Raw genomic sequence first — 23,338 nt, 5'->3', positions numbered from 1 at the left:
CTCAGCAGAACCATAATAAGTAATCCGCTTTTTGGCATTCTAAATTTGTCGTACAGCACTCACTTTGAAATTGATGCAAGACTGAAGAAACATGTCCAATGCTTGCTTAATGAAAAAAGATAGGATTCTTTGAATTGTGTGTAAAACTTGTCCAAAACACATGTAAACATACTCTAAGCCATTTTAGGAATGAATCAACTAGCTGAAAGAGCAGAGCTTGATATATGCACACATTTAAATGCATGAGCATCATTGCGTGCGCCACAACCTGAAATATAACTGCACCTTCATGAAAAGCAAACCACCAAAGACTCAAGAGAGTTCAGCTGTTACCCACATCATGATTCATCTGCTCTGCTCTGCATAGTTTTGACCAGAGTGAGCACTAAAACAAAAAAAAAAATACCAAGAAAGACTTACAGCCGACATAACACTCACGTCTGCCCGCCAGCCGGCAGGCTACCGACACATCTACAAGTTTGACAAGCATTGACTGTGACATGTGAAGAAATAAAGAAAGAAATGGTCCCGTGGCTCCTTTGACTGAGGAACAAACATCGGTATGCAGCGCCCTATCACTTATCTAAGAATAAGGTCATGTTGAATAAAAGCATGGCACTGCCAATGTGGAGTAAATTTGACTGCTAAATATGTTCAAACGTACTTGCAAATCCGTTTTAACGTGTTTTAAGCATTTGGCCTACATTATACCAATATATTTAAAAATTGAGTAAGTAAATTTGGTTCTTTGTAATTTTATGTTTTTATTATGGCTGATTGCATGATTTTTAGTCTGCATTTTACCGTAATGCAGGTAATTTACTTCTGCATGTTCAAAACCCGCTCCATAATCCTAAAAAATATATCAAATAAAAAAATCTAAACATCATTTTGTTCATTTACTCCCGCTGTGTTTAGCTGATGATCTATTTTTCTTTATGAGCTGCTGCCCTCTAGCGGGACAAAGTATACATGACAGTCGCGCGTCCGTGAGCATGCACAATTGATTTTAAAATAACAATAATAATAAAATCTCCACTTACCAGTAAGCCGTGGTTTTGCGTTGTTCTTTTTAAATCACTCTTGCACTGGTGTAATTTGCTAATAGCAAAATTTAAAAAAAAATATATATATATACGTATGTATATATATATTGGTCAAAGGTCGATCAGCTTTGTAGTGCATGGTCAATTCGTTTGTAGAAAAAAGCTATCAGGAGAAACAACAGTTGGAGGGTTGAATTAATTACCCCCAAATGATTTGAGCAAATTTGTTACTTGAGAAGTGCCTATGCCAAATGCACAAAAATGCACACTCCCCAAGCTTAATGTGGCAATGATGATTTATTGATGTTAAAATGCTGCACAAAGCACCTTTACATGTTCGGACGCCACACAGGAAATTGTCACTGACAGAGAATGTTGGGCGCCCCCTTATTGTCGGAGGATGTCAGTCAAACAGGCTTGCAAATGTATTATTTGTCCAACAATGTGATCACTGAGATTTTTTTTTTTTTTTTTTTGTAAGAAAGAACAGAAGACAACACGCACATAATCTTGTCCCATCTTAGCATGTTGGACTTCACGTTATAACTCCTACGTTAAAAGACTCAGCAGTATGGCACCATTTCCAGGCTGTCATAGTGTTTTGTTCTCATCGTGTGAGCTGCACTATTTACACGTCTTTAAAAAAAAAAAAGAACAATAAATCAAAAAGAAAAAAAATGGACAAAGGAGCAAGTGTCGCAAAAACAGTGTATGAAACTAGTGAGGCCGAACTATGTACACGCCAGTATTTTTTTAATATATTTACAGATCACATATTTGTCTTCACATCTTTAATAAGTCACATCAATCATATTAAATATAGCAAAAAAATGTTCTGCTGTAGAAAAAATAAGAAAAAAAATAAACGGGAAGGAAATGAGTCAATCTGAATGACATGTAACCACGCGTGAATCACATTTTAACATAAAACAGAGAACAATAATATTAATACCACTAGTACTGACATTATCTCAACATTTAAAATCTCGTTTCAGCATCGCTCCTCCGCTGCTCAACTCCATCCATTACTCCTTTTGTAAAAATTGATTTTTTTTTTTAAACTACGGATAAGAAACATTCTTCACAACTGTGTCCTTTCTGTAAGGATCTCCACTGAATCCTTACATTTGGTTTTGCTCGTAACTGCTTGTTAACTGCTCCCAAAACTCGTATTAGTTTTCAACAGTTGCTGCTTTTTGCCACAAAAGTATCTCTTCAAAAAGTGTGCTATCTTGAGAATCAAGGTGACAAGATTGATACAATCTTTTTATTCCTGTGCGTCTTCAGTTCTTATGCCTCCTTGGGCTCATTTGTGGGTATTAGAGATGATCATTTAAGTATTCATTTGTGAGATGGAATTCTGGGTTGACATTCTTCAGACTACAAACTAGTTGAGTGACTCGACATTGCCTTTTCTGGTTCCTGCTAATAGTCAATTCCATATGATCGCCCATATTCTTAAGAATCGATAAATGGACTATTCCAGTTGAATGCAATCCCTAAACGAAGCATTACAAAAGCAAAGTGGCGTAGCTCAGCGAGGGTCAATGAATGGTGCAAATAATGTATTGAAATTTGTTTTCAGGGAATCAAAACAACTTTTAAATAAATAATCATATAAGTATTAAACTTACGTCACTTGGTTATCTGCTCTTGTTGGTTTATGTTAAATGTAGAGTGTTTTTGTTTTATTGTGTTTGACCTCTGTGAAAAGTGTGAGGCTACTAATCATCATTGATTATCAAAGCGTGTGGTAACAAAATATTACTATTGATTCAATTTTTTCCCATATCTGGCCACAAAGATGTAATTATTGTTTCATTTCTTGTGATTTTAATGAATGTTTATGATGGCAACAGTTTGTCTATTTCATTTGGAATCATTTATGGGATTTACTCTTTTTTTTTATCTCAACCATCTGTCAACCGATAATTAAAAATGGTTTGGAAAAATTAAAAAAAATCAGAATTTCAGACCTTCTGTCTCACTCCACCTTTCTGCAGAGCTACCTCACCCATTTAAGAGTCCCTGTCTGTCATTGCACCAACTAGCAATTAGATAATTCCTACTGTCTTTTTTTTTTTTTCACTGACAAAATACTTCAAACAAATGCCAAGAATTTAAAACACTTTCAGGTCAGTTCAATGCATTTACACCCCAAAAGTTAACGTTGAGCAACATAGTCAACAATTAAAAAAAAAAAAGAAACTCTATATATACTGTATAATTCAACTTGAGCAATACAAAGAGAACACGAACAATTGTACAGAAATGTTTGTGCTTGTGAGGGTGTCGTCTGAAAACGGCTAGTTAGCATTAGTCACTTCCCTAAATCAGTAAAAAATAAAATACAACCAAAACAAATCAGGCTTTGTTTTGACCTGACTGCAGAGCTGCTGCGTTATATGGCTGCTTGAAATAAAGTGCAGGATATCATCCAAGCATCATTTTCTCTACTTCCTTTCAAACATTTAATCTCATTGATGACAGGGACAACTCAATCAAGAAATGAAGCACTACATTCCTGTTGCATGACGGACAACTGTTTTGTTTGCTTTTGTGCTTTTTTTTTGGAGCTTTGAGATGTAAAGTGAAGCAAATAACCCCTGGACATTTCATTAGGTACACCTGCACAATCCAATGTCTGCCTTCTTGACCAAGAGCAAGTATGACATCATCCATTAAGATGTTTCCTTTGAGGCCTGTTAGTAATCGTGAATATGCAAAACTAGATTTTATATTGGATTTGATTGTTCAGGTGTATCTAAGGAACTGGCTGGTGAACATGTGTTATCATCAGGAAGATCCGCAGATATTTAATGGGACTATGTAGAAAGTAAAAGTTGCATTTAGTGCTAAAGCCTCCCTCCCTTTTTCCCCGCTTGTGTCTGTACATTCATGAAGCGCAGACAAACACCCTCCAACTCCAAACCCGTTTGCTCATCTGCAACTCCTTTGCTAAAAGAAAACCCTGAATCGTCTGTCGCATCATTCACTTAACTCTCTAACTGCATTATTGTAAACAAAGGACTCTTATGATAATATGACTTGAAAAATAATACGATGATCGCTCAACCCGTCTGGGCCAAAAAAAAAGAAAATTAAAAAAAAATAGGACAGCATTGATGAGTTTTGTTTGTTGTCTTATCTGCGTGTTATAAGGCTGGTCCAGTTAGTGTGTCAATGTATGTTATGTATGCATCTGTGCCATTTTCAGTGTACGGGCCAGCTGGTCAGAGGTAGAAGCCAGTGGCTGGTGGATCCGGGAGGCCTGGCAGAGCCTCCGTGCAGGGTATCTGGCCAGCAGAGGGCGCTGCGCCATTCCCATTGGGCATTGTTGGGTATGCTGCGGTCAGGATGCTGCCATTCTCCATCTGCACGGTCCAAAAGGTAAGAACAAATGGTATTATTTTAAACACAATATCATAAAATCGGAATCTTTCTAAAGGTTTTCATCTATAATAACGAATAAATGAACCAATTTGGTGTTGTATTGGGGAAAGCTTCCTGATCATCATCTTAAATGTGCTTTTAAGATCCAAGTGCATTGTTTCTTACCTTGCCGTGATTGGGCTCATGAGGAATGTCCGAGGCCACCATGTTGTAATGGTCCAACTGTCGACAAGGTTTGCCGACCGCCAGGATTTGTTCCAGCGAGGCATTCGGAGGCGGACACTGCGACAGGCTGGAGATTACCTGAACTAAAGGAACTGGAATTGGCTCCTGTTTCCGCTTCTGGGTAATCCCCTGGAATGATGAAATTGTAGACTCGGGCCTGTGTTGAAGCGCACTGCTCCCGAACAACCCGCCGCCGTTAACGGAGTAATCCGATTGGTCAATGTTGGGGATGCTGTAATCCATGCAGGAATTTATCGAGGTGTCCGCAAGAGTTTTTTGGCAGTTATTGTGGCACGGGCCCAGACTCTCTCCGAAGCCAAAGTCCTGCCACTGTGATTTTACTGCCGATTGCTCCGTGTTGGAGACGCCACAGAGTCCATTTAGGATGGCGGCCTTGGGATTGGTATGGCACTGCTGTGAGAGTTGGTTCTGTATCAGGGGCTGCTGTTGCGGCTGCTGAAGGTAGGTTTGATGTTGTTGAAGAAGCTCCTCATCTAGTTCTGATGTCTTGCCATTGAAAACAGTTTGTTGGGAGTTCATGTGTTCCAATTGGATGCCTGCATTCACGAGAATGTCTTGAGCTGACCATTGTCCGTTAGGGGCAGCTTCAGCATGCCCTATCAGGTCACTCTGATGGCCCCAGTTTTGTGCCCCTTTGCTTGAGCACATGCTGAGGTGCTTTTGCATCTGCTGGGACAACTGGAGGATGGGAGCCTTCCCGGCCACGAGAGGCTTATGGTGAGGAAACTGCATTTTCACATTTGTGTCAGAGGTGAGAGTGCTTTCCGAAACTGACCCGGTTGTTGCGCTCGCTGAGGGATTACAGGTTGGCACCTGCCCTCCCTGGTCTGCGCAATCAGTCTTTCCTTCAATGGAGTCATAGATGTACGACAGAATTTCATCATTCGTTAGTAGGTCATCCAAGGTGGGCACGCGTTCTGGGTCTATCTCTACTCGAATCATCCGCTCGTCCAACAGGAGAAGCTCGAGATCCTCGGCGCTCAGCCCCAAACCCTCCAGAGCGCCAAACAACTCCCCGTTTGAACAGCCGCCGTCCTCCGAATCCAGGACGCCTTGTCCCTCCAGCGAGAGGGAGTCCAGAGTCGCAAGGAGTGGGTCAAAGCTGGTTCCCGGTTCTGTGATACTTTGATCCACATCCCCATTGCTCTGTGTGTCCCAGCTTCTGTTCAAACCAGACTTGGAGTCAGAGAAGCCAATTTGGTCTCCAAATAAGCTGCTGTGAAAGGAAATTTTGGGCTCCAGGGCTGGCTGGCAAACATACACCGATTCATCCTGGCTCATGAGGGCCCCGAGAAGTGAGCCAGGGTCCAGACCATCCCTCAACAGCCTGTCAGTCCGGCTCTTCTTTGACTTACTGCTGTTCTTCTCAGAAAGGCCGTCTCTGAAGCCTGCGATGGGATGGTTGGACTGGTAAAGCAAGGCCTCACCTGTTGCGTACGTAAAGGGTAAATGCATGGAGCGTTTCCGCAAGTGTTCTCCTCCCTCTTCATCTCTGCCAAACATAAAACAGGATTAGTAAGTGGAAATTCTATGGTTTAAATATTATACAAGGCGAGGATTTAAAATTGTAAACCGAGTGTTCCAATCATGGCTCCAACGCCGTTTTCAGTTTTAGTTTACCAGTAAGGAAACGTACAAAAGGGGCCTCTGGGTGGCGATAATGTAGTCAGGTTTGCCATTTTTGTAAACCAGACGAGCGTTGGCCTGCACCCATTTCCAGCGATTTTCCTTGGTGAGCAGCCTGAAGACCGTCAGTCCGCTCTCGCCAGTCTTCATCACTATAACACAAACACATGCAATTGTTGTTGTTGCACCTACTTTGTGGAAATTCACCTATTGTGAATGTCTCACCAGCAAAAAAAAAAAAAAAAAAAACGAATATATGATGGTGCATGAAAAAAAAAATGCTTCGTGTGAAAATGGTCTGTGGCACAAATCAAGTTGGGAGAAGCTGATTTACATCACTTAAGACAAAATTTGTGTTGGTAAAGAAAAAAAAAGAAACTTACTTCTGACATGATTTTCTGCACAGTACAACATATCTGCAGCATGGATGAACTGATAACCGGATCCTCGTACCCGCAGCTCAGCCTCTGTGTAACCCAGGACTATCTTCCCCCTGAAGCGAGACATACAATCCAGATCTTAGCACACTTTTAATGTTACATTTCCTGCAATGCAATCAAATTTTGGGGGTAATTTTCCTACTTTGCATCACAAGCCAACGGTGTAAAGTCCAGCTTATGCTTGGTTCTGAAGATCATATTCTTGGTCCTTATCTCCAAGATAGATGGAGGTTGCAGAGGAGTTGCGATGGCAAAAAGTGCAAGTTGTGGAGGCGCCTTTCCTCCGTTTTCCTGCCTCTGGTTCTGGCCGTGTAGAAATTTGAGCCTGCCCTGGAAGTTCAGAGCCTGCAAGAGATGAACAGTGAATAAGATGAGTGTGTCTGATGATGTCATTTTGCTGTGATTAGAGTAGAGTATGTCAAAGCTACCAAGAAGCCGGAGGAATTGTCCAGGAGGCAGCGAAAACGACACACAAAGCTCCTCTCCAGGAATGACGAGTTCTCTGGAGGAAGCTGCTCGGGGTTGTACGTGACCAAGGATGAGTTGCTTTCTGGCTCCAGCTCTATGAACGCGAGCAAATCACAAAAGAACTACATAAGAAAAAGCAATTTTGCTGCCATAATGTCGGCATGGTATTCAACCTTAGGTTTCATTTGTGAAAAACGGGTTCAAGACTTTGTGTCGGAGCTACGGGACTTATCTTGAACGCATTGCTAAAATCCAAAGACACAGACATAAGCATCTTACAACTAAAATACAGATGGGGACCACTTCACCTCATAAGCCCGCTGAAGATTACAAGGTCATGTGACCTGACCTGAGGGACGGTTTTATGGCTTACTGCCTAAACTGTGTGTACTTAACCGTCTGACTTGGAATTCCCAATGTTTGTATGCCAACACTGGCTCTTTGTTGAAGTTAAGTTATGGTTGGAAAATTGGATTTAATTATATACCTCGATTCCAATGATGTTGTAACATTGTGTAAAATGTAAATAAAAGCAAATTTATTCATTTGCAAATCCTTTTTAACCTATGTTTGATTTTATAATGAGCTGCATGTGACTGAATATTTACCAAAAAAATAGTTAATCAAATACATTGTGTATTGTGTCAGAAAAAACAAACAACCTTGAGGTGAGTCCTGGCTGATGGTTGATGGTGCTGCAGGAGGAGGCGGATTCAACGCCCAGTGTAAGTTTCTCCTGAGCTCCTGCTGGTCTTCCGTATGGACCAGCTCATACACACTCTGGTGCATGACGTCGGTCTAGAGAAAAAACAAGTGAGAAGTCGAAGTCTGAGCCATGAGTGCTGCCTGATGTTATCCAATGTCACATCATTTATGCAATTTTTTTTTATTGATTCTAAATAATATATAGACATAACAAAACAATGAAATGCTCTTCCAGTAGATAGCAGAAGATGAAATAGAACAGAACAAATCTGCGAGCACAATAGCTTTATGCTCAATTTAACAGGCCAGGATTTCACACTAAGTCAAGTGAATTGAGACAAGATCTTTATTTCGGTATTTTGGTTTGTAAACTGATTGCTCTTGCTCAATAAGGTTTGGAAAACATTGACCTAGATAGGCTACATAGGTGATTGATGTGGTCTTTGGCTGAAACTGTGCTCTTCCCGCAAAAGGCCAAAACTGATAAGGTCATTCGTATTTTTATTTTCAGAGGTGTGTGTGTGTGTGTGTGTGTGGGGGGGGGGGGGGGGGGGGGAGGTTGTCTGTTCCATGCAGGGACTGAACCCCAGGATATTGTGCAGCTTTCGCCAGATGTTGCACGCAATCTTTCCATCCAAAGGTGAGGCGATAGTCAAAAATTCAAATCGCACACAATTTAATTAAAATTAGTGACCTGGTGGAAGCCCAAGTAATCCTGGATGGTGTGAGAGGAGAAGAAGATGGTACCACTGGCAGTGATGACCAGGACAAACCCATTGAGAGCCTTAAAGAGGAAACACAGAGTTAGTGTTCAGTCATGCCGCTAATTTTAGTCATGTAGGATTGTTATATAATGTTTAGCATGAATGAAATTAGCATGGCAAGCAATAATGTACACATTTGGCCCATCTCAACATGAACGGATGCTTTTTAAGAGTGGGATCTTCTCAATGGCATAAGGCTAAACCTGACATGCAAAAGGATGCCCAAAAAAGGAGGAAAGAAAAAAACACCAAGATGAATAGGAGCGCTGATATTTCCAGGTGACCTATGCGCACATGCCCTTTCTGCATTTACCAACATGCCGTAAACAAACAGATCACAACAAACGTACAAAAATGTCAACATGCCGAGAAGCTCAGACGTCTTGTTACCAACATTTTTGCAAGGGGGCAAACTAGCTGGACTACCGCAGGTGGCTTTACTACGTATTATTGAAGTAATAATTGATTATTATATTAGAATTCATGATATTTCATTTGTCTTTGTTAGTTGTGGATTTTGATCCCATCATTTAAGGCTCTTTTGACTTGTAGCAGTAAGCCTGCTGTACTACCACCTAGTGGACTGGAGTCTGTCGAATTTGGACATTTTTAATTATTTCCATCAATGCTATGAACATAGCTGCTACAGAAAATATTTCAGAATTTGCCAATCCAAATATTTATTACCACTTGACATAATCATAACTTATGTTTTGAATTAACGGCGGTATTCCACATTTCAGGAAAAAAAAATGACATATGCCGGAAAGAAAAAGATTTTTTGCACAAAGCAACCAGAAGCAAGCAGGAAGAGGCCCCCTTTTTTGGAACGGTCTACTCCTGAGCGAGCCCATTCCTCCATATGAGCTTTCATGTTTCATTACGAGCGAGCCCAAAGAACTGCAGACTCCGACGACATAACGAAACCTCCCCGGTAGGATCGGGTTGCGCTAGATGGGTTGGCGTCTCCTTCCCCTCCTGGAATCCCAGTGTGGTGCACATTGGGAGGAATTGGACTGGAAAATCAATGACTCCAGCAGATCAAAAGCGATCTGGCAGCCAATGAGTTTTTTCTCCATCCAATCACACATAGAGTACAAAACTGCCATGAATCGAGGCTGGATGGACTGTTTAGCCTTTTTGTAAAGTATCAATATTATAGTGAGGCCAAATTGAATGAATCAATAGTTGTACAATATGAAATGCTTGTGCGATGATAAGATCAGAGTATTCAGTAGAGCGATAAATATTTAATTTTGGGCCAAAGTTGAGGCCAGACTTCCAGCAGATGTTCAGACAAATTTAATTAACCTGATCTGCCAGATGTATCACAAAATATTCGGCCACGTGGAAAATAGCTCATAGAACCTCAATAAAGCGAGATCAAAACCATTTGAAGTATAAGAACAGCATCCGTAAATATTTCCTCGACTGCGTTGTGTGATTTCAATGGAATTTTGCAACCAGATAATTCAACGTCTGATAAAGTCAGTGTCTGGCGAGATGTCTAAAATAATTCTCAAGTTCCGACACAACAAGGTGAAAGAAATAATTGGCAGGAGTTTGGCGTCACCCTCCCGCCTGTGATGTCGCCAAAGCCGGCAAATTGCAAGGTTGCCTTTGTCCTCCGATCAACGGGCTATTTGTGCAAAAGGCACTAATATAGAACAAAAAAAAAACTTGTTAAGAGTTTGATCACTTGATGTCTTTACTGACCTGCAGCAAAAGTTCTCCTTCAGGTATTTTGGCTTCCACAGCTCCTGCTGTTTTTCCCTCGACATTGTTGACGCTGACTGGAGTGACTCTGTCCCTGTTGGTGAGGGCCACTGCGGAGAGAGGAGACATATGATATGAAGCTGGCTTGGAAAAGGGTGGCAGGGGTACATATATTGTTTAGTCCTGTGTGTTTATTATCTGTCCAAATTTCCCTCATTGTGCTTTTTACTTTCTTCAGGACCCTGATTGGCTGAGGGCTTACGGGTTTCTTGCCACTAGCTTCCGCAAGTCATAACAAGACAATCGCAGCAACAAGTTAATATGAGTAACACCCCCCCACGCCATTGGCTGATAAGTGTGTCGGATTATATCACATGTAGTTTGTTTGACATTAAGGTCAGGGGTGTCAGACCAAAGCCGTGTCCCGTGTGAAGGTCTGAGCAAGTCCATATGATAGTTGGAAATTCACACACAGACTCTTTGTTAACCCTCCTTTGCAGACAACAACAGGAGTTGACCCAAAACTGCGTTGCACCATCACGTCATACGGCTTCACCGCTAAACCGTTTAGGTCAGCGGTCATCATGGGTCGTGGCACGGTGCTCCTGCAGGGGTCAGAGATTAATGTGCTAGCCCGTTGCTCTCTTTCTCATGACATCACTTTGTTTAACTTGTCCTGCTGCATACAATGTGGAGACCTCATTCATAAGCATCTCGGTTATTTTTATTGTATTATATCCCAAAAAGAAAATACATATTTTTTTTAATCAGAAAAAAATGTCTAGGGATATATAGGGGTGAGTTCAGTCGAGCTAAAAGCAGAAGTGTGTGCTGTAATTCTGGGCACTTATAAAAAAATACTATATGCCAATTATATCTTTTAATCTTGAAATATTCTGGCAATCAATCGCCTAACATTTGCCATCTTTTCTTGATTTACCCAACACGACATAAATTGCAGTTATGCATGGCGAGTAGCTCCAGCTTGGCTCGTCGTTGAATACTGCGGTTAAAAGTGGGCCAACACAAAGCGTCTTGAATGGCCAGAGGAGGACAAAGAGCAGATCTCGTTAGCAAGCTTCAGTGGGCAGAAGTGTAGGCGATGAAAAATTTACATTCCTCGCTGCCATAACATACATGTGGAATAATAGCTAGCGCTGCTGCAGTCACCCACAGGCGTTTCCAGTCAACTGCATGGAACATCTTGCCGTTCCCAAATGGGCTTATTTTAGCATAATGGGGTGCTATGAAAACAAAGAACGTACATGGATAAAAAAATAAATAGGGACCTTCTAGTCACACTTTACAGTGTAGTAAGTAGACAACAATAAAAGACGCAAAGGGAAAGCTGAACAAAAAAAATGGTCTCATACTATTTCCAGAGTTAATTAGTTATTAGAGACATTTATGATTACTTTCCGCACAATGGCGACCTAGTTCTTAAAAAATATGATGAGTTACTGAATATTACTGAATTTTTATTGGCCATATTCCTTGAGAAACTCTTGCCACTGCTCCGGATAAGCGGCGACGTTTTGAGGCTATACTTCTGTGCACGCAACTATCAAACATTCATAAAACGAATGCAATAAGATGTTTAACGACAGAAGACTTCAGAGGACACAGAAGAGCTTTGACGTATGCCCTGATGAATGATGATTGATCAAATGAAAGCTGACAGATGAGCAATGACCCTGAAAATTTGACGGTTCATCAAAGCTGCATTCAGGAGCTTTTTTTTTTTTTTAATTAACTCCTGGTTCTTTTGACTGCATTAAGAAGTGTTATTTAATTTTTCTCACACATAATCCGGTCTTCTTTTTATAGTAACTGCATTGTCGTGATCAAACAAATAGTAAGCAAATCCTGCTTGAAAAACAAAGGCCGAAGCATCTGAATATTATTTTTTGGCCTAAAGGACATCTTGGATTTGGTCATCCAGTGTCCAGCATGAAGCTTAGTGGTATGGCTTCACGCAGAGCCAGCACTGACCTCGGTTAGCCGTTAATATCAAAATAAAAACATTAAGCAAATATTTACCAAATATTTGAGCTTTTTCAATTTGTCCCATCATGCTATTTACAAACGGATTAGCGGGGGATGTTCGGGGCTTGTGCTGCTTCAATTCCCTTCCCAATCCCTACATGTCATCTTGGCGTCGTTCCAGCATGCCGCTTGATGACACACAAAAACACACAGCCACACAAGACTGCTGTTTCAGAATCCAGATAGCTACACTTTCACTTCATGGTCATTAAGAAACTATTTTTAGGTGGATGGATTACGCCGACATTAGCACGACGGACAAGATTGCGGCCTCTGTGCCTTTAAATGCTAAAAGGGAATACATAAGTCAAACACTCTTCTCTTTGTGGAGAGCTAACTTGTTTATATTGCATCTTGCATGTTTTTACTGTCAGGTCACATGAGATAATAGGAGTGCTCTGAATCATGAAATGCTGCTATATTTGGACAGCATTAACCCGCTGTATTAAGCTCAATAAAGGCTGGACTGGCAATGAACAGTGACAGGGGCCATTACAAGAATAGCCCCGCCCACAACGACCAAAGCAATTGTGTAATGGATGGAAATAGAGAGACTGTGTGGCCACAATGTTTTTGAAAAATAAAATACGCTAAGAAGGAGAATTTCTGGGGTAAAAAAAAAACTGAGCGACATTCAGAGAATTATGGTACATGATCCAAATCCGTCGTCCCGAGACGTACTATGTCGGAATGTGTGCCAAAATTAAAAATAAATCTGTGAGTTCGGCAAAGTTGACTGCAATCGGCCGTGGCTGCAAGCCAGATTTGAAAATGTAGGCCACGGGACAAAGCAGGCATCATTATGCAGAAGTTTGTTGTCGTTTTATGGCCATAAAATGCATGCCAAAAACAGCCCCAAGGCTGATTTGTTTGAAATCTCCAGACTTCAGACTACTGGAATTTAAGCAGATATTTGTGTCTATACCTCCAAATGTATATATTTAATTTTTTTCAAAACAGGTGGAAAATAAATATGAATTTGTTTGGGGGAATTTTGCCTTTCTTTTGAACCAAAACACCAGTGATTTTCATTAAATTAATCACATAAATCTTGTTAAATTTTTCATTTATCCCAACACACCAACACTTATAAATATTTTCTTGTTTTTGAGATATAATAGTTATTTCCTTTCTGTACACATAAGTCACGTTTGATCAACAACAGAGATAATGAAACACACGAATGCAAATTTTATATGTGTCCATGTGTGAAATTTGCTGGAACTGAAGCTAGTAAAGCCAGTTTCTCACAGAATCAACCACAAAACTTCAAACCAGCAAACGATTGTGGTCCCAAAGACTTATCGGATCTCCTGACCCATTACGAAACATTACAGACCTCTCGGAGGTCGGCTGATTTGGGATTACTGGCTGTTCCCAGAGTCGAAACTAAACATGCTTAAGCTGCCTTCAGCTTCCATGCTGCTTAGACGCAAAGCTAATTGTGACTGGACGCTGGCATAGAATTCGGAGGGTGAGGCGGCAAGCATTTCGCCTGTCACACTGACATGGCCAATACTATGCTATTTTCTAATGCTATCATGCTATTTTTTTCCCAATTTCACAAATTTGAGATGCTTCCACTACTATCAAACCAATTGCGGATTACTCTTGTAAATATTTGTATCAGCATGAAGCGCAAGCAATCCATGCATGCATTTGCACGTGTGTTTGTGTGCTAATTATTCCAACAGTGTCAATAGCGAGTAAAATATAGAACGTTTCAACTCCTTCACCCCTCCAACATTGCAGAGTGAACACGCGATGTACACGTACCACCCCTGCTGCCCTCACTACACGCGTACACATGGTTGCACGAAACACACAGGAACAGGAACACAGTCGCTAATGCAAGGCTGGTGGGGTGGGCACGCACACCCTTTGCTGCTTTCGTGTCTCCCGAGGTTTTCGCCATCACATGCTTGCATATTTGCTTATGGAGTAAAAGAGGGCGGGATTGATGGGATTTGGGCGGGGTCATTGGTGATTAACAGGTTCTCCCTTTCGTTGGCCTGCATTCCTCGCAGTGGCAATTTATGTCGACGGGAGGGTGGGGGAAGGACGTGCGGAAGGGCAGGATGGGGGTCGGTTCTGAAGGGATGACCCACTGCTGATTATGTAGCCCACATAGCTGCTCCCTGCAGGAAGACATGGGGGATGGTCGCTTTATACATGACATCAAAACAAACAAATGTCATGACACATTAGGACTTTACAGCTTACGTAAGCAACCCTGCTGGAGGGGGGGACGCGGGATGATTGCAGTGACGGTGGCGAGCTGTTCCACGTACTCCATAAAGATGCCTATGCCCATATGGTTTACAGTTATATGCCGAGCGATTCCACCAAATCAACCTAGTATTAGCCTAATAGCATAACTGCCAAGTCATTTTTAACTTACTGTCAAAATAATATGTAATGCATTTGAAAAATTTATTTTTAAAAATCCCAGCCAGCCTGCTCACTGTTTTTATGCTTCTCACACATCCAGGTCAGGTCAACTACATTCTTATTTGATTATTTTTTTTCTTGTTTTCTGAACATTCAAAAGACTTGGTGAATTTTGCTATTAGGCTAACAACAGATGCTCATTACGTTGACACGGGTCGTTTGTTTAATTCGTTAAATGCGCCGCCAAATCATGGATGATTGAAGTTGATGTGCATAATTCGTTGTTCGTATTTATGGCTACTTCCAGTAGGACTGTGTGCACAACAACATGGCTCTATTAATGGAATGCATTTTATAAGCAATATAATGCTCTACCTTAAGGATACATGTTAAATATTAATTCTTGGCTCCATTGGTTTTTGTATCTACTGTATGTGGTGCATATATTACAATTTACAAAAATCATTAAAAAAACATGATAGTCATGGCACGAATATTGGTTGCATCTGCAGACACCTCACTCCTTTGTATTTTGGAGGAGATTGAAGCATTTGCACTGAACCTGGGGATCTGATCCTTCAGGCTCCACCCAAGTAGGCACATAGTAATTGTCATGTGACATGCACCAGAAAGAATGATAGTTACGTGGTGGTGGTCATGTGACCATGGCTTTAAGGCAAGGAGGAGTGGCAAGGGATGGGGGTACTTCTAGGAAAGCCCTTATTGGCTTACTTGTGTCATCCTGGATCTCATCAGGACCTTGGCGGTAGAAACAGAAATACTGATCCACATTGTCTGATTGCGTTGTGTAAAAGGTTTTGGCAAACACATATAGTCTACCTCTGCTGACTATGCATGTTGTCCTCTTTAAATATCCCAAAGGAAAAGAAGTCCAAACCAGATTAATTTAAATCAGACCAAAAATATCAGGTAGTAGCCAGTAACAAGCGAGGTGCTAGGCAAACTACAAACTCTGACAAGCGAGCCATCTGTCACATTGGATAATGCTGCACATTAGTCAGCAAAATGGATTTTAGACCTCTTTCGTCTTTGTTTCGCTATAATCCTAATCTGTCAACCATACCACACTTGTCTGTGAAAACCATAAACAACAGTTTACTTTGTACAAAAATCTACGGGGCTATTTATTATGATTATATATATAGAAATAAATTTTCGCAACACATATAAAAAATGGCATAGGTATCAATCAATACATAGAGCTTTTCCTAACATGCCGAACAGGAAATTATGCGATGGCCTCATTATAAAATGACACATGTGGCTTGTCTGATGTTTGTAACCAACCATCCGTGTCACAATTGCAGAAGAATTTAATAAATGGAGCCAAGCAAACAGTCTAGCTGTTGTTTAGCTAAGGTCTCATCATCTTCTTTGCCTTGCTGCTGCTTGAGCTGGGATGACCCAAAAAGTTGCCTTGCATGCTTGGACGTGTTTACCGCCCCCACCTCCACGCACCACCAAACACGGCGGTTTTTCCCTTCCTCAGCCTGGTCGAGAATTGGCAATCCATTATAGCCCCTGACAACAACCAAGATGGCCGACGGTCTGGATAATGCCAGCTTAACGGCCGAGGCTTTGTTCAATATCATGCATCACACAGCCGAATCGCCATGTGAATAGTTTTAAAAACAACCGAGCATTTACGTTTTCATACCAACAGTCTCAATGTGAACACCATCTGAAGAAGACCCACAATCCCCTTCCTCTCCTCAGAGTGTCTGAACTGGGATGCCTCTGACAAGCAAGATTTAGTGTGTTTACATACAACAAATTACGGCTGACCGCAAAGGTAGCCCAAAGCGACAAAGCCCTCAAGTGGAGCTTCTTGCTTAACGAAAGTACCCCTGAGCTTGTTAATTACTTTGCAATCGTGTACAAGAAGTAGGCTAATGCATTTAGACAAGAGGACGGGTCTCTGTGTCTAATAAGACATTTTGACCTATTGCTATGGAAAAACCCATAATCAATAATTCAGTCGGACGAGGCTGAAAATGTCCATATGTTGTTGGAGGGGAAATTTAAAAAAGCTCATGAAATATTCAAAAATGAAGACCCTGGTTTCTGTTCAGAGGATTCTCAAAGCCAACACCCAACGAACACGTCTGTATCGAAGGATTCGTTCGGCCCACCTCTGTCCTGCCCTAGCCTTTGCCTTAAACAAACACTGCTCTGCTTCCATTTCATAAATTCTTTAAACATCAAAAGTTCCGTTGAATTATTCATCCCTCAAGAGCAGATGATGGCCGCATTGCAGCTTTTCCCTCTTGAAAGATTATTGCCTGAAATAAAGGCGCCTTCGCCGTCCCTACAAATAGTAAACCGGAAAGCGTACGCGGTTGGCGTGCGACTTTTAATGGTGGCTCTCCATCCTCACCTTCAAATCGCTTGACGTCACCGCCGCGCGTAGACGTGCTGTCTCGATTAAATATTGAGGGCTACTTCCCTCCCCTGCGATAAAATCGGCGGAATAAGGCGGTGGCTGCTTGCATTTTACTCATCATGGGAACTCTGATCAACTGGAAGATGTTGGTCAACAAGAACATCTAACACCAGAATAAAAGACAAAGTAAACAACCCATTGTTGATCTCATCTGAGTATTTAAAGCCTCACTTATCTTAATGCGATAAACGTAACAACTCCACAGTTGGCATCACGATTATCACACACTTCCCATGTCAACAAGTTTAGGCAGCAAACCTGTTGAACCTAAACGGTTGCTAACAAGAGGCAAAATATTCTTAATTACTTGCTTTAAGCTTCTTTTCTCATCTACTGTCCTATCCCATGTCCTGTTCTCGTCCGCTTTCTCTTTCAAAACTACAGAAATACGTCAAGGCAGCAAACTGGACCGATTTGGGTATAGACATTGCCGCGTCATTGGGACGGAACATACCAGAGAAGAAGTTCTTGGCTCGGAGGTAGCTGACACTTAGTCGAAGGATGGACAGCTTGTCCAGACTGGCCGTGACCTCCTCTGGAAATGGAAGGAGGCTGGCCAACCTCTCCAGCTCCCCATTGAGGCGATCCCGGTGCCGCTTAGACGGGTTGGACTTTGCCCCCTCGTTGGACGGTTGTTTCACCCTACCACACAATATGAAACTATTGTTAATCATCCGAGCACAATTATTTTTTCTTCTTGATTGTATACAAGCCATGGCAAAAATTATGGAATTACCAAGATGTTCAAAAACCAGATTGATTAAAATAATACATTTGTGATTTATCACTGACTGCTGACTGCATGACTGCTTTTCCTTAGCCCATTTTAACCTTGTTTTTTGCTGTTGAAGTGTTAATGATAGCTTTTGTTTAGGTTGATTCGGTTATGAAAGTCCAGTTTGCTCCTTTTTGTTCCTCGTTTGTTTTACGGTGCATTTTCCGCTTTCACGACACCTTTAAGATTTCTGTCTTGTGCTTTCATGCCTTCCTTGATCAATGCTTGCCTTCGGCGATCTGGTGCGGTCTTATGGAAATTATCATGGTGATTTCATATTTGTTTTTACATTACTTTGTCTAAAAATGCAACTGTTGACCACCAAATTTTTCACCAAATTTATTTTAATGTTTCTAAAAGCCTTACAGTTGCCACATAAAAGAACTTTAGTTTTATGTCTTTGACCTGTTTTTTTTTTTTCTAAAAAATTAAACTGAATGACCATAATCCGAGACTGATGATTACATATTTTTTTTTGCCAGGGGTTGCAGTACATTTTCTACTGGGCATTAAATTATAGTACACACTAAATTGTTGGTATGACTTTCAGTAAGCATCCTAAATATAAAAGCATGTAATTTGAAGATATTGCTGGATGATTAACAACTAGTCATTTTAGTACTGGACAGTTTGCACCCTGTGGATAACAAAATGCCCAGCAATGGGTGAATTTTCATCATACTGAGTCTTTTAGGCCCCTCCCCACGTCTTTTGGGGGTGTGTGTGTGTTTGTGTGCGGGATTTGTTTGGTTTGCTTCTGGGGACAAAATATTAATAAAGTTGGTGTCAGGAATGAGTTGAGCCAGGGCGACCAAATGCAGCTTGAACCAGGATTTATTGCAGGGAAAAGGAGTTGGAAGGGAGGCAGGTGGGGAACGAACGCCACAGACGGGAGGAAGACTCACGGCCAGCAAAACAGACAGACCGACATGAAGTCCCCTTGGACAAGATTAAAATTCTGACCGTGAGCCTTCAGACAGACCGAGGGAAAACCAGATGACACGAACAGGAACACTGGGCACGAACAGGAATGGACACAACAGTAGACACCGACAGGGAGAAACACACGGGCAGGGCTTAAATACACAGGGTAACAAGAGGAAGCAGGTGACAGACATTACGGTAACGAAAGGGGTGTGGCTGAGCGAAGTGGCACGGGCGTGACAGTTGGCCAAAATTAGAAACTACAATGCAGCACGATAGAAAACCATTGTAGCATAATCAAACAGCAAGTGTAGCAGAAATTATCCTGCAAACATTTATGACATTAAATTTCTAATGTTTTTTTACAGCTCTTGTATTTTGTGTCCAAGGCCTTTATTAATACGGATTCCTTAGGGCATTGTATAATTAATATTGTCCTGAACAAAACACAGGGAATGAAGCCCTATTTTTGCTTTTCAAATAAAATGTTCTTTTATCGGTGACTAGGAGATGTGAGTGTTTGGACTGCATCTTTGAAGAATGTCAGCATACTTGGCCTGCTTTGCTCTGCTGGCCTCCATATTTGTGCTTGTTTTGTTTGTTTTCAACGCACACGTCATGTCACATATGCTCACTTAAGTGTATGTTTTCAAATACCCAAAACATTTCCAAATATGAGAAACACAACTGACATTCGCCAATTTTGTTTTAAATTATTTCGTAAAAGTGAACAATATCCCCCTATAAGTGTTTTTTAAATAATGTATTTGATGTTTGTAACGAATTTCTACTTTAAATATACCCTTCGATTAAATCACGTGATTAAACTCGTCCAATAGCATTTGTGTCAATCTATATGTATATGCGCATCACCCTTTTTTTTTTCAAATATTTTTACTTTATTTTTAAATACATTTGTTTTGATGTTACGTATAAACTCGCACGTGCATGAAAACACGTATGAGAAAACCTCCTACCAAATTTAAAGAACCAGAATAAAGCAATCTAAAGTGTTAAACGATATTGTTCATTGTTCGTTTTTATTTATTTGCAGTGGTAAAATGTGGAGGGCAGCTTGCAGCGTTAAAATTGTATATGGATTTATTTTTTGATACATGTTTGTTTTGAAGGTCAAAATCCGGCCTTGGAAATAGCGGGCCAGCAACATAATCCTCAGGCATTAAAGAAGACATGGTGCACAACATTGACCGCAAAGCTCATCTTAATTGTAAACAAACACTTTCGATAAAATTTAGATCATATGGACTGGACTGTATTGTTAATGATTTTTTTCCCCCGATTAAATCAGAAAGATTATTTGAAACATGCGAACTTGCATATATTTGATATTTCTTCTGTTTAAAAAAAACATTTTTGGACTAGTTTTATTTTTCTTCATGTAACAAACAATAAATCTAATTAGAAAAAAATAGAAACAACTTACGCTCTCTGTACCGGTTTTCTCCTCTTGCGCCCTGCGTACATGACGCTCCTGCTTATGTAAGCCTGATGAGCCGCAAACACTCTGCGCCTCTTTCTTGCGCTACATGGACGACCAGCGCAAATATTCCTCTTTTATTACAGCAACTCAACGCTACAAAAACATTTTCTTTTGAAATCAAAACAATCGAAAGAAACCACAGGCCTGGTTGTTGAAGAAAGCTTCCAACTGGACGGATTTCGCTCCTTTAAAATTCACCAAAATGCTTCAGAATTGCTGGAATAATCCACAATAGTTGTCCCATAGATGCACTTGTTCCAAGTAGGCACGCTCAATTTGTCACGTCCATGCGAGGTTACGGCCGTCACAAAAGATGCGCCAGGTGCACGCACGCGCGCCCCATCAGCGTTAAAGATGGTAAAAAACATTAAATTCGCTCCAGAAACGGAAACAAATATGAAAACAATTAACATGTTATACGATAACATCGGCGCTGTGCTGAAAAATTAGCGGCCCCGATGCAAACTGCAGTGGAGGCAGGGGGAGGGGGGCGTTGGGAAGGTCCGCGGTGGCGCGCATTCCACCGGCGGGTACGCCCAGCACAGATTGACGACGTGCTCGCGATCTCGCTCGCTCAGAGAGAAACTTATAAACGCTATAGCGGCCGGCGTGTGCGTGCGCGCGCATGCGGGAGAGTCTCCTGGAAACATGGGCCGTGTGGGTACACGTGAGCGCGCACCAGCGACCCTCCAGGACCAATGAGCGCGAAGCAGGAGCGATGAAGGTTTTATATGTGAATATGGGTCAGGGGTGAGGCTCTTACATGACGTGTCCATTATCCTCACTTGATTGTAATTTCCGTATGAATAATTAATATGTCGTCTTATTTAAAAATATTTGAGTGGTAATTTATCCACCAATATGTTTAATTGCCACCACCACAAATGGCTTATGGCTAAAAATTAAGGTAAATAGTGCACAATTTATTTAAAATCCATCCATGGATGGATGGATGGACTTAAAATTAATTGTGCAGTGTTTTTCTATATTTTAGCCATAAGCCATTTGTGGTGGCGACAATTAGACATATCCATCGATCCATCGAACCATCCATCGATCCATCAAACCATACATCGAACCATCCATCGAACCATCAAACCATCCATCGAACCATCCATCGATCCATCGAACCATCCATCGAACCATCCATCCATCCATCCATCGAACCATCCATCGAACCATCCATCGAACCATCCATCGAACCATCCATCCATCCATCCATCGAACCATCCATCGAACCATCCATCGAACCATCCATCGAACCATCCATCGAACCATCCATCCAACCATCCATCGAACCATCCATCCAACCATCCATCCAACCATCCATCCATCCATCCATCCATCCATCCATCCATCCATCGAACCATCCATCCATCCATCGAACCATCCATCCATCCATCGAACCATCCATCCATCCATCGAACCATCCATCCATCCATCGAACCATCCATCCATCCATCGAACCATCCATCCATCCATCGAACCATCCATCCATCCATCGAACCATCCATCCATCCATCGAACCATCCATCGAACCATCCATCGAACCATCCATCGAACCATCCATCGAACCATCCATCCATCGAACCATCCATCGAACCATCCATCGAACCATCCATCCATCCATCCATCGAACCATCCATCCATCCATCCATCCATCCATCGAACCATCCATCCATCCATCCATCCATCCATCCATCCATCCATCCATCCATCCATCCATCCATCCATCCATCCATCCATCCATCCATCCATCCATCCATCCATCCATCCATCCATCCATCCATCCATCCATCCATCCATCCATCCATCCATCCATCCATCCTGAGATTTTCTTATACTGCATGTGCCTTGGCTTAATAAAACACGAGAAACATATTGCCATCGAACATTGAACAACAGCCTTAAATGTGTCCATATAAAATTTTGACTCAATGGATTTGCGAGCAAATCAATGCATAAAACATAAGGTCCAGGGGCCTCAGTAAAATGGTGGCTACACTGTCATAGTGAGTGAGCGTGTCCATGCGGCCATATGACACGCGTGTGTTTTGACAGGACACAAAGACACACAAGATGCGTCTCTGTGCTCAAATGCAAACATTGGGGTCACATGACCGCTTTACACACCCCTTTAGGGTGCACACACACACACACGCAAAGAAACACAAACGTGCACACTAAACTAGGCCAGTGAGCCAAAGGGTTGTGTTGTTAGTGTGAAAGGTTCACTGTCAACAGATCTGCTCTCTTTCACAAACACACACACACTCACGCACACACACACATGCACACACAGATGATGGTGATAAAGGTTGAGAGGAGAGCAAGGACGAAATATGTATGGAAAATCAGATTTACCACATCCCAAGTTGATGTCAGCAGCGGCCATAGCCACTACACAGCATTGCTGCACACTGCTTCCACCTCTTCAGATGCTGGATGGTGAACCAGAATTTCTCAAAGCTGCCCGGAAGTAACTATCCATGTCTATATTGAACTCCTCACATGCCTTAAACTGTTTCCTCAGTGACCACCAAAGTTTGGGTCCCATAATAACGATACAATATTTTGGATGTGTTGAACAGGAGCATAGGTTCCCACATCTATGGAAAGTCGCTTGAGCATTTTAACCAATATTTAAAAAAAAAAAAATCCAGTTTGGGGTCAATGTACTAGTATCTTTATTGTCCTCACTAGTAAGACAATACAGCACACTAGTAGAATGGCCCACCAATAGAACAACTGTCTTATTTTTGTTTTGTTTTTTTACTATTAGTGACTCTTTTGGACAATGTTACTGCACAATTAAACCTGAAAAAATGCCATT

The 23,338-nt window shown here is 41.5% G+C and overlaps 1 protein-coding gene across 1 annotated transcript; it reads right to left on the bottom strand.

Annotated features, from left to right (window-relative positions):
* Positions 1-1,324: 1,324 nt before the first annotated feature.
* Positions 1,325-21,625, bottom strand: LOC125973302 (aryl hydrocarbon receptor). Its single transcript, XM_049727313.2, has 11 exons — positions 20,449-21,625; positions 17,760-17,947; positions 10,405-10,514; positions 8,619-8,708; positions 7,882-8,017; positions 7,180-7,313; positions 6,894-7,096; positions 6,695-6,804; positions 6,322-6,463; positions 4,605-6,177; positions 1,325-4,420 (listed from the first exon to the last, which is right to left on the bottom strand). Exons 1-11 carry the CDS (start codon positions 20,487-20,489, stop codon positions 4,280-4,282), a joined length of 2,868 nt encoding a protein of 955 aa, XP_049583270.1. The 5' UTR covers positions 20,490-21,625; the 3' UTR covers positions 1,325-4,279.
* Between the last annotated feature and the right edge of the window lie 1,713 nt (positions 21,626-23,338).

Source organism: Syngnathus scovelli, chromosome 8 (genome assembly GCF_024217435.2).
Source record: "Syngnathus scovelli strain Florida chromosome 8, RoL_Ssco_1.2, whole genome shotgun sequence".
Lineage (NCBI taxonomy): Eukaryota > Metazoa > Chordata > Actinopteri > Syngnathiformes > Syngnathidae > Syngnathus > Syngnathus scovelli.
Note: the sequence above shows the minus strand (reverse complement) of the source record. Positions and strands in the feature narration are given on the sequence as shown.